We start from the raw sequence: 13,097 nt of genomic DNA on the forward strand, positions 1-13,097 counted from the left end.
TCTTTGTGACCTCATGCACTGTAGCCCACGAGGCTCCTCTGTCCATGGGGATTCTCCAGGCAAGAATACTGGAGTGGGGTGCCATGCCCTCCTCCAGGGGATCTTTCCAACCAGGGATCGAACACAGGTGTCCCACACTGCAGATTCGTTACCATCTGAGCCACCAGGGAAGCCCAAGAATACTGGAGTGGGTAGCCTATCCATTCTCCAGAGGATCTTCCCAACCCAGGAATTGAACTGGGGTCTCCTGCATTGCAGGTATATTCTTTACCAGCTGATCTACCAGGGAAGCCCAGTTTACTCTCCCAATGTATTGTATTAAATGCTTTTTCAACTCTAGATTCTAACATGGTGAAAAACATGTATTGTAATTTATCCTTTGGCCTAAAGGGAGAATGTGAGTAGGTATATGCAGAGACATTTTTCTCCTCTTATTCCTAGGTTAGTGTGTTGATAATTCTTTCATTATTATAAGGGGGAGAAGTGTGTGTGTGTGTGTGTGTGTGCGCGCGCGTGTGTGTATACATACACATACAGAACAGAAGAAATAATAAGGGAGAGGACTTTTGACATGGTTGGAAGGAAGACATGTTGGAAGCCTGCCACTTCTGAAGAAGAAAAATAATTTAATAACAGTGTAATCCTGCCATTCATTTTTCACAGCGTGGCTTGGTTTTTGGATTGACATCTGAAATGCCTTTCCAGTCACTGAATTTGAAGGAATGTTTGTCAGAGGTAGAGGGAAATTACAGCCTGTTACTGAGTGAAGAGTAGAGATGTTTTGAGAATCCAGCCCGAGGGAAGTGAGGTGGAAGTAGCAGGCAGTGAGTCAGTCAGGCAAGCGCGAAACCCAGGTGCCAATACAGAGGTGGTCGACGTTCTCCTCAGTTCAGACAGACTGGGGGCCACTGCAGATTCAGCCCTCTTCAGGTAGAACATGACTTTTGGCTTGTTGGAGCATAAACATTAGTAAATAAAGAGAAAACAGAATCGGTCAATCTCTCTTCTACTCTCTGTTTTGGAAATCAGCTTGATAGCGTACCCAGGACAAGCCCGTTTCTTACCGAGGAGTCCACTTACTTTGAAGCTATGCTTCTTCTCTGTTTGCTCGTGTTTTTCATACTGCAAGGAAGCCTTTGAAATTCAAGCACATTCCTGCTCCATGGTCACTTCGGGAAGGTGCCACCCTGCTGAGTTCAGCTTGGGAGATGCTGAAAGACAGTCTTGTTTATTCTCAGCATGTAATGAGTTGCAGATGGCAGTGAGCAAAGATCAGGGTGGAAAAAACAACTTTCTGGATCCTCCTGCTTTGGTCTTGGATGTACTTCATGATATTAAAATTGTTATTGAAATATAACTGATTTGAAATGTGTTTTTGGTGTATAGCAAAGTGAGTCTTTAAATATATATTTATGTATATATATTCTTTTCAGATTCTTTTCCATTATAGTTTATTACAAAATATTGAATATAGTTCTCTCTGCTATACAGTTGGACTTTGATGTTTATCTATCTTAATATTTAGTAGCTGATATCTGCCAATCCCCAATTAATTTATCGTTCCTCTCCTTTCCTTTGGTAGCCATAAGTTTTGTTTTCTATGTCTGTGAGTCTGTTTCTGTCTTGTAAACAAGTTCATTTGCGTCATTTTTTTAGATTTCACATATAAGTGATATGTGATATTTGTCTTTGATTTACCTCACTTTGTTATTTAGAGATCAGATATGTCTGTCAAATTAATAGCGAAAACATATTCTAAAGGAAATTTTAATTAATGCTTAATTATCTGATCCTCTGCATCCTCTGAAGGTATGAGTCTAGTTGTCCAAGATTTCTAAATCTACTTTGTTAACAAAAAAATAATTTGAATAATGATAAAAATAGCTCACATATATTAAGAGCCCTCTGTATACTAAGCACTGTTTCAAGTGCTTTAAATGTACCTTATTTTTTCTTTATAATAACCTAAGTAGGTAGGTTGTATCATCTACTATTTTAGCAGATGACAACTATAGGGTGTGAAGGCCAGGAGTGTGACTTTGGAGTCATTGTAGTGCCTTTTACTTTGGCAGGATTAGAGTGTGTGTGTGTGTGTGCGCACGCTAAGTCACTTCAGTTGTGTCCAATTCTTTGCAACCCCATGGACTGTTGTCTGCCAGGCTCCTCTGTACATGGGATTCTCCAGGCAAGAATACCACAGCGGGTTGCCATGCCTTCCTCCAGGGGCTCTTCCCAACCCAGGGATCTAACTCATGCCTCTTACATCTCCTGTACTGGCAGGCAAGATTTTTACCACTAGCACCACCTGGGAAGCCCCAGAATATGTGTAAGTGTTAATAGAAATGAACCAGTAGAGAAAGAAAACTTGAAGCTGTAAGACAGGGAGTAATCGATTTAATTGGTCCTTTGGAGAGGTGGGAAGAAATGCAGTATAGAAAGAGGTCAGAGAAATTAGCCTTAGATAGGAAGAGGAACACGTGTGCAGAAAGGAAGTGAAGGTGTTCATAAGTTTGTAGATTTGTTAGCCAGAAGTATGAGTAGTCTCTTGTCTGACAGAGGGAATATTTGTAAAGAATGAGATTAAGGTTATCTTCCAAGAGTGAAAGAAATGGCTGTAAGAGTGAGGGGTTGAGATGGATGCAGAACTTTTGAAACTGATACTGTAGGGAATGGGAGAAAGAATTGGCTAGAGATTTAGGATTGCTGGCATGTATTGAGGGTTCCCCTGAAATTAGAAATCATGAATGAACTTATCATACCACCAATGGATAGTTGTGTGATTTTTCTGTAGTAGTGCTAAGCTGCTTGGCTGTGAGGATTGAACTAGAGTTGAGTTTCTGCCTGGCAAATATGGTGGCAGGACATACCTAGACAAGGCTCATTGGCAAGAGTTAGGTTCATTGGCATGAGAATGGTTGAAGTCATGAACCATGAAGCTTACCCACAACAGGAAGGAAGTGAAAAAATGAAGGTGCTGATAGGGAAAGAGAAGGGAAAGTAACTTGCAGAGCTTCTTTCTATGAAGTTGAATAATAAGCTATGGCAAGAGTAGAATGAGAGTTGAAAGAGTAAAAAAGTCGGAGTATAGGATGTTTGCATTGTGATTTCAGAGGAAGACTCAGTCTGGGGGAATTCAAGATCTTAGCCAGAGTGAAGAGGGTATTAATTGAAGCAAATTTAAGATCACACTACAGGGAGGGAGGAGGGAGGAGGGTTCAGGATGGGGCACACGTGTATACCTGTGGCGGATTCATGTTGATACATGGCAAAACCAATACAATATTGTAAAGTTAAAAAATAAAATAAAATAAATAAAAAGTTAAAAAAAAGGAAGAGATTGAAGGCTGCATCAATTAATATTAAGAATTGATATAATTGATATTATATAATTCTTATTATATAATTGATATAATTCTTAATATAATCAGATATAAGGTCTGATTTATCCTTGTTTACAAAAAAGGTGTTTTCTATAAAATAAAATTATGTGTAAATTTTAACATATACACAAAATAAAGACAATGAACTAACTTGTAGTAACATACAAGACTGCCTGATGGGTTTGAATGTTTAGACCCTCTTAGATGGGATGTATGCTCACTTCTTCATTACCTTACCTTCCACTGGATGCTTCCAACATTTATATTACTTGACAGGCCTCATTTGACACTTGATCTAGGGCAAAATAAAGGATAAAGAAGTGATAGTCTTCTCCATGAATGCTGGAGCTGTCCCTTCTCAGCCACATGTGACTATCCTGTTGTCTGTTTTAAAATTCTTCTGGGATGGCTTTTTCTTCTACCATCTAGCAAAGGAAAAACAATTCCAACCCTAGTATTTATTTAAGTCTAACAGAATTAGAAATTTAAATCCACTACAGATCATATAGAGTATTTCAAAAACAAAGCCCCAGAGATCTAACTAGTTCATATCACCTGTTTGCATCTCTGTGTCCCTCTATTGGATGAAAAGTCAAGAGCCAGCTGCTTTGTAGGTCTCTGTTAGTGTAACTCTGGTGATTTGCTCACTTCTGGGCTAAATGCTGGCATTAAAGGAAAATGCAAGATGTTTGTACACAAACATATTTTGTGAATCACATGGGATTGCTGTTATTAGTACTATGTCTCCTGGTTGACAAGGAGTAATTCTAATAATGCACTAATTGTTATAATAAGGGACTAAGTAATTATTATAATGAACTCTATTCTTTACAGTCATATAGGCCTGGTCTTAGTGAGAATCACTGTTGTTTTACATTAATGAAGAGCTTTGTCTTTTGGAGAAGATCATGTGAAGAAAGTATCCATGTTAAGGGATCCATGATGAAAGACTCTTGGTTCCATCTAAGGCCTTAATTTGATCATAGCAAAATTTTTCATTTTCTTTATGGTACATATTTAAGGTGTGGTGGTTGTAGTTTAGTCACTAAGTCATGTCTGACTTTTACAACCCCAGGAGTGTAGCCTGCCAAGTTCCTCTGTCCATGAAATTTCCTAGGCCAGAGTACTAGAGTGGATTGTCATTTCCTTCTCCAGGGGATCTTCCCAATCCAGGAATCAAACCCAGGTCTCCTGCATTGCAAGAAAATTCTTTACCCTCTGTGCCACCAGGGAAGCCATGACAAATTATTCTTGGTTACATCTAAGACCTTAATTTGCTCACAGCAAAAATTTTCATTTTCTTTATAGGTGAAAATAAATAATGATTTTAATAATGAATTTTATAATAGTACCTGGGCTTATGTAAAAGAGACATCAACAGAACATTCATCATCTAGTAAAGGACGTTTCCTCTTTTTTAGTTCTTCATCTTCTTCACACGGTTACTCTTCAAATATGAATATACTCGCTAAGAAAAAGGTTAGTGTGAAATATTCATTAATTTTTCCATATTTTGCTGGTTTAAGTATTTCTAACATTAACAAAAGTGTATTTACCAAAATAATCAGCCATCATTTTTTAATTAGGGCATAGTATCTTCTTCAAAGAGATAATCCAATATACTTCTTTAAAAGGTATAGCTTTTGTCTTGTTAATTCTCTTTCATATTGTATTTATTTACACTTTTTATTTTCTCATTATTTGTTCTTATTTAAAAATCCCAAAAATACTTATAACTTTAAAATCTTCTAGTTAAAACTAGCCTAAATTTCTAATTCATGATTACTGATGGTACTATAGGTGTTATATACTATTTCAAAAATCCAATGAAGATGTGCTTCTGAAACACTAATACTAGAGTTTTTCAAATAAGCTGTATTACAATAAAAGATGTTAAAATACCTTATTACTTTGGAGAGACCAACATTTTCATCTGAGGAGTTAAAAGACTTAACTTTAGATATTCTGTTGTTTTGAGATACTAAGACTTTCATCACGGGCAACCTGAAGAGTTGGGATGAATTATACTAATTGATACATACTTAGTGGTGAAGTATTTTTCAGGCTGATTATCATTCATTATATGCATAATTCATCTCATTCTTAAAGTCAGTAACTTGATAAATAAATCACATAAGTAAGGTATAAAGGAATATAGATATTATTTGTTTTATGACTAAGTGGAAATATGAGTGTAAAAACATTTATCATATTCATATTATATTATTCATATAAGTGAGAATTTAGTGTAAGTTAACTCTGTCTTGGATATCATGAAAAGATGCCTAGGAAGGGTTTAAAAGATCTCATTATTAAGTGGTTTACCCTGTAAATACCCCAGTATGAAAGATAAATTAGATCACCCTACTGATAAGTCATTGTCAAGATGTGGACTCTAAGGACATTATATCCCTATTTGTGAGATTATTTAGTAGTTAATGATGCTGATTCCTTTTTGCTAGTTGAGGAGGGCATAACAATTTTGTCTTGGGGTTTTAAAAGTTAGCTATAAAACAAGTTATGAAGTCATCACTCAGATGTTATTCCTGTTTGAGATTCCAAAAATTCCTTAGATTGCTTCAAGTGGGTGGGCTCAGAAGAGACCTCGTTATGCATCAAAAAAAAAAAAAAATTCATAAAGTCTGCATTAATGTAGGTGACTGTTGATGGAGACATTGGACCAGAAACTATTTCTGTTGTCTTTTAATCTTCAACCTAAAATGCCTTTTACTCTTTCTTATTCCTATAGAGTTATCAATTGTTGGTTCTTCAGAACACTGTTGAAGTGGCTCAGTTTATCAATAACAATCCGGAATTTTTACAACTGGCTGAGTCATTCTGGAAGGAACTCTCTTACCTTCCCTCTCTGTATGACTACAGTGCCTACCGAAGATTGATTGACCAGTATGGGACACATTATCTTCAGTCTGGGTCCTTAGGAGGAGAATACAAAGTTATCTTTCATATGGACTCAGAAAAAGTCAAAAAATTTGGTAATTGAAAACATTGCTATATATAAGCATTGCAAGGATTTTAATGGGGGAATAACCTGTAGTTAAACTTTAGAGCTTTAAAATATGACAAATAGAGGTTAATTGCAAAGGAATCCAAAATTGTATGAATCCATTATACTCTACACAAAATCTTCCAGGCCTTAAGAAAAAGCTTGCCTACTCTTTTGGATAGTATCCTGAAATGAAAATTAAGTCATTAGAGATAACTAGAGGGTGTTGATTAGATTTTTATAATACTTTTTGATCTCCCCATTTCTCAGATTAAGTAATATTCCTTGAGGAAAACGGATGAGGATTTTACTAATATTGCAGAAATCAAAATGTTTCAATTAAGTATTTTTTTTTTATTTGCCTCTGTTCTTTACCACTCCCATGCCTTTAAAAATAAATCTGCTCTGAATATCACGTTTGCTTACTACCTAAGACTTGTAACAGCAGCTTAAATTTATTGATTCCTTCTCAACAGGTGAGTTGTCTATGTCAGCAATGATCCTCACTGTTACCCAGTGATATGCCCATTATGGCTCCTGCCCCACAGACTGAGAAATGCAGACTCAGTGCTGTGAAGAGACCCATCTCAAGGCATACAGATTGTAAGGAGGTCTAGCTGGCTCCAGCATCAGCTTAGCTTTATCCTTATGTTATGTTGCTGCTGGAATTGCCTGATTCTTGTTAGAAACTGGGCACGCTACTGAGTTCATGTTGGTTGATTCCACGGTGAGAGGATGTTCCCCACCAGCTACTGACATGTTGGAGGAGCATGTGAGTGTTAGGATCCACTCTTCCTCTCCAAAGACCTTTCGGCCCTGGCTTATTTATGGGCCAAGTCCAAACTTCTTCCCACTTTTGTCCTGAAGCTCACGGCCACCCTTGCTTCTCTATCCCAGTTCACCTCTTCAGTCAAGACTTTCTTACCACTTTGGAGGAGAGTAAGACTTTTCAGATGAGATTCAGAGGAGGAATATAGCCTTCTCTTGTGGGTAAACCACAATATTTTCTGTTTCCATTGACTATTTTCCCCCCTTGGGCTTAATATTTTTTTTTTTTTTTTTTACCAATTATGGTTCAATTAGAATGTGAACATTTCCAACCTCAATAGGTTGGAAATGAATGCACAAGTATAGGTTTTTGTAGCAACAACAGAGGCAATATTTCTTTGGGAAATTAATCCAGAAAACGGCTTGATCTAAACTCAGTTTCATGATCATGTTTTTTTTCTTTAAATCTTAAAAGAAATGAAGAAGATTTTTAAAAAAGACTTCTGAGTTCGTAAAAATTTTGAGTAAAAATTTTACTTGAGCAGTTTCTGTTCTTCCCCAAAGTTTTAATTGAAATTAATCAAGGCTCCTGGGATATGATACATACAAGTGTTCTTTAAGAAATATTGAGTTTATTATAATATTGTTAGTAAAATTATATTAAAATGTATTTCTACTCTTTATTATTTTCTATCCTCTTTTTTAAAATTACATTGGCAAAATTCCAATTGATAATGAGTAGAAATTATAACCAACTAAGATGTCATTGGAAGAAAATGTAGAAACCAGAGCTGTTAAAGATGGAGAGACTGAGGCACTAGAACTAGGGTTTTAGGAATTAATTACTATAGAACCAGAACCCAGTTTTTGGTGTCTCCAGTAGGTGGGCTGGAGGCCATTGCATATTAACTTTTACTTATTTGCCTTGTGCCTGAGAAGCTGACTGTGGTTGGGTGAAAGATATCAAACTTTGGGGTGTTCAATTTTAGTTCCCTCCACTGTTTCATACAGAAATCATCCATGTAACTCCACCCTCTGGTTAAAGATATTAGAAGCCAATATCAGCTGAATCATTTGAAAGTGAGACAGACACTTGATGCTTTATCCCTAAATACATGCATGTATCTTATTTTGTTTATAACAAAGATCAAATATTGCTTTTTCTGACCTTTGATCCTTCTAGAGCACTTGAAAATATACACATCATAACATTTTTGATTATATGGCCACAGTGGTAGGAAACAATCTCTTCTCCCACTCTCACACCTGGCATCTCAAAGAAGATTTTCAGCAAAGGTGGAAACTAAGCACGTTTAAAATTTTTCCCTCCAGATTTCCATTCAGAGGACAAGAGGAAATGTGCTTCCTCACATTTCCAGTTTTTGTTTACATCATCAAAACAAAAATGCACAACGATGGAAGAGGTCTTAAAATCGGTTTCAGGTAAATGAGAAGGGGGTAATTTTCATTACAAGTTTATCCCCTTATGGTTAATTCGTGGTCTCCAAGGGACTTTGACATTTCAGCAGGCGTTCTATTTTGCGTTTTTCAAATACTTGGCTATTTTACCTGTGATCTCTCCGTCGGATGTCATGGACATCCATCTGCATCCATGCATCCATCCATCGCGCAGAGCAGAAGGTTCACTGGGTATGTCCTGTGCTCTGTAACTATGTCCTCCATGTACACCACCACTGTCTCCTGTGAGGATGGTTGGCAAACCAGTCTAGAAAAAGGACACCAAGAGGGGAAGCTTCAGTTTCACTCTCTAACATGGATGCTCAGTGCAGGCAAAGATTTTGGTGCATGGTGGTGGTAGAGTAGGGGAGGTGGTGTGTTAGTCTTTGAGTGATTGAGAAAGGAACTGGAAGGGTAAGCTGATTTAGACTGTCTAGACACTGTGTCAGGGAGTTTGGGTTTCATCCTGATGGTGAGGGATGCTGTTAAAGGATTCAGTACAGGGAGCGAATAAATGAAAGATGACAAATATAAAGTTGTAGTGAAACAAGAGGGATTGAAAGGGAATAATCTGATAGGATAAAAACCAGAAGAGACGAGTAAAATGGAAGGTAGAGGAGAAGAAGCTGATAGCGAGAAGTGCTAGAGTGAAGTTAAGTAAGAACGTCTGAAGATTCTTTATTGGATTTGGTGATTAAGACTTAATTGCCTAAGATGAAGAGATTTTTAGTGTGTAGGGATGTAAATGAGACTGTGCCGTGAAATGTGTAAGGCCATGGAGTGATACTGGGGCTCAAGTTCTCTTGGGATGATGGCAGAAATTGGGATGAAGGAGAAGACTGATGCAGGTGCTAAGGTCCTCATCAGGGAAGTGAGGATTCTTTAGCGGATAAATGCAAGGAGGAGGGAGACACTGTTAAGCCAGGCTTTAATTCTTCATTTACTTACTGTATTCATCAACTATTTATGGAACCTATAGTGTCTGAAGAAATTGTTCGAGGCACTAGTGAGGTAGCAGTGAACACGCTAGAAAAGAGCCTGTCTTCTTAGAGCTGACGGGACAAAGGAGAAGGACAAGTAGTTGAATAATGTGGAAATCCAATGATCTGGAAATAGAAATGGAAGTGGAGCTTTGAAAAGGTGTTGACATCAGCTATCAGCTGGGTTGGTGATTAGAAGTGGCTCATCAATGTTATTTTGTGTTATTTTTTCTTTCGGGCTTAACAAACAGGTAGCACTTACAATGTGCCCAGCACCATTTTAAGTGATTTACAAGAATTAGCCAATATACTCCCACCTAAGAGCTGGTTATTATTCCATATTTCCATTTTACCGACAAGGGCACTGAGCCACAGAGAGGGTACCTAAGACTGCAGTTGGTGTCAGGCTTGAGATTCCAATGTCTGGCTTCATAGTCTGGATCCTTCGCTGTTGTCCTGGGCTGTTGTCTAGGGGAAGAGGGCCAGCTGAGCAGAAAGCTTACTGAGGCGTAGAGAGAGAGGCTACAGGCTTAAAAATAAATATGAAAGCTGATTTCTCAGACTCTGTATTTTGTAAACAAGCTTATCAGTTAAGGTGGTAATTCGCAGACTTTGGTGTGCATGAGGATTACCTGGTTAGCCTGTTCAGCTGCTCAGTCCACGGCTTTTCTCCCAGCTATTTCCTTCTAGAAATCCATCTGATATCAGAAATCTGCAGTCGTTCAGGTGATTCTGGGAGTTCAGGGACTGAACTTAGCAATACACTGCTTTAAAAGTGGTTCTATTTGCATATTAAAGATGTAACTAACAAGATGAGGACACACTTGGGTATTTTTATTAAAATTATGAGACTTAATATTTCTTAATATTCTGATTATAAAAATGTAATTTTTAAATTTGTAAAATTGGATGAAATTATAAAATTTGATTAAAAAAAGGAAACGAAAATCAAGCTCTGATTAGCAAGTTAGGAATTTCCAGTCATGATCAGTGTAGAATCAGCTACACATGGAGATGAAAATATTTCTGAAATTATAAGGCACAGATATGAAAAAAAAGGGATTTGATTAGTATTTGAGTTTTTAAAAACACTTTTTATGTGTTAATGTATGCCTGTTAATTAAAAGCATTTTGTTTACTATAGTAGTCCAGATGCAATGAACTTTCCCTCCTGACATTTTCTTGTGAAAAATTTCTAACATACAGAAATGTTGAAAGAAAATAGTAATAAATACCCATGTACCCATCCCTTATATGTAATAATTATTATTTTGATATATTTACATATATATCTACATATAGTATTTATAATGTTGACTGTTTAGCAATACAAAAATATGTATTTAAAATATTTGTAATATTTGCTGAATCACTTGGAAGTTTCAAACAGCATAATGTTTCATCCCTAAGTATATACATGTATTTTCTAAGAAGCAAGACAGTCGCCTGTATAACAAATATTCTTTTTTAAAAAAATATGCTAATTTATTTATTATTTTTTAGAATTTATTTATTTTAATTAGAGGCTAATTACTTTATAATATTGTATTGGTTTTGCCATACATCAACATGAATCCGCCACGGGTGTACACGTGTTCCCAATCCTGAACCCCCCTCCCACCTCCCTCTCCATACCATCCCTCTGGGTCATCCCAGTGCACCAGCCCCAAACATCCTGTATCCTGCATCAAACCTGGACTGGCGATTCGTTTCTTATATGATATTATACATGTTTCAATGCCATTCTCCCAAATCATCCCCCACCTCCCTCTCCCAAATATTCTTATTACACTAAGAACATTAAGAATATGAGTAATAATCTCTTAATAATCATCTACTGTTAGGTAATGATTGTGTCTGTTTTATTTTCTCTCTTAATAGATACTGTTTTTAGAGTAATTTTAGGTTCACTAAGTGATTGAGCAAAAAGTACAGAGAATCCCTATATCCCCAACCACGGGCACAGCCTCCTCCACTATCAAGATCCAGGCCACAGTGGTCCATTTGTTACAATTGATGAACCCATACTGACACAGAATAATCACTCAGAGTCCATAGTTTACATGAGGGTTCTGTGTATTCAGTGGGTTCGGACAAATACATAATGACATGTAAACATTATAGTGGGCTTCCCTGATGACTCAGTGGTAAACAATCTGCCGGCCAATGCAGGAGATATAGGTTCCAACCCTGGATTGGGAAGATCCCCTGGAGTAGGAAATGGCAACCCACTTCAGTATATTTGCCTGGGAAATCCCATGAACAGAGGAGACTGACGGGCTGCAGTCCATGGGATCGAAAGAGTCAGACACGACTTAGCAACTCAACAACAATCCATTATAGTTTCATATACAGCAATTTCACTGCTCTAGAAGTCCCTTAAAGATCTTGAAAATCCACTAAAAATCCCTCCTACTTGGCAACCACAGGTATTTTTACTGTCTCCATAGTTTTTCCTTTCCCAGAACGTCATACAATTAAATGGATTGTGTTAAAATACTTGATAGACTTTCAATTTCATTTTCTCATTCTCATTTCATTTGTACATCTGAACTTATTTGATTTTTCCTTGAGTAGAAAATGAGGGCAATTTGTTGCGAGGGGTCCCATTTGTCAGAGGAGGACATTCTGGCTTCTTGGCTGGCCTTAGTTACCTGGATCTGAACAATCCTGCTGGAAACAAACGGCGATATTCTCAGTGGGCAGGATCTGTACCTGATCTTCCTGAAGTCATAAAACAAAAGGTATGTGATGTTCAGCGCTAGGTGGCGGCCTGGATTGGAGGGGAGTTTGGGGGAGAATGGAAACATGTTTATATATGGCTGAGTCCCTTTGCTGTGCATCTGAAACTGTTACAACATTGTTAATCAGCTGTACTCCAATAAAAAACATTAAAAAAAAAAAAAAGGAAGAAGAAAGCACCAGAAAGCAGTCATGTTTATTTGCACTGGGAAAGTGAGATTAAATCAAGGTGCTTAAACAGAGAAGGCTGTAATTAGCGTTTTCTGTATCCCAATTATGGTTTGTATAGTGAAATGAATGCATACATAATAGGAAACAGAAGGTTCATTATCTTGTATGTCCATATTTCAGTTGTAAAGGTTAAATGTCCTGTAAATCCCAAGAGAAATTAATGCTAACATTTGCATTTCTAGCATTTGACCTAAATTGGGTTATGCCTTCCTGGTCCCTGATTCAGAGGAGTTATAGATTCTTTCAATAGGAAGGTACTTAGGCTTGTCTAGTATTACATTTGTTAGATCATTTTTCTTCCTGTGCCCATGGTTTATCGGTTCCTGGAGTCATGCAGGTTAATTCTAAAAAGATAGAATCAATTTGGCTGGCAGAATTTTAGGATGTTTTATTGGTACAGTCAGTTCTTGTATAACACAACATATGTGTTCCTAAAAATCAGAGAGTTAGGCAAAACTGTGCAATAAAGACCACAGGGCTTATGGGGAAAATGGTGTTAGGAACACAACACACAAAAACTTGATCTGTGACACT

At 37.2% G+C, this 13,097-nt stretch overlaps 1 protein-coding gene across 1 annotated transcript in view; it reads left to right on the forward strand.

Moving 5' to 3' along the window:
• C7 (complement C7) overlaps positions 1–13,097 on the forward strand; it is a 57,139-nt gene that overhangs the window by 19,389 nt on the left and 24,653 nt on the right. The window contains exons 7-10 of the mRNA XM_086361569.1: positions 4,689–4,859; positions 6,130–6,373; positions 8,485–8,595; positions 12,168–12,334. Of these exons, the coding sequence (XP_086217695.1) occupies positions 4,689–4,859; positions 6,130–6,373; positions 8,485–8,595; positions 12,168–12,334 (693 nt within the window). The remainder of the gene's footprint in view (positions 1–4,688; positions 4,860–6,129; positions 6,374–8,484; positions 8,596–12,167; positions 12,335–13,097) is intronic.

This window comes from Bos grunniens, chromosome 20 (genome assembly GCF_055505025.1).
Source record: "Bos grunniens cultivar Pamir isolate PY7600 chromosome 20, Bosgru_T2T1.0, whole genome shotgun sequence".
Lineage (NCBI taxonomy): Eukaryota > Metazoa > Chordata > Mammalia > Artiodactyla > Bovidae > Bos > Bos grunniens.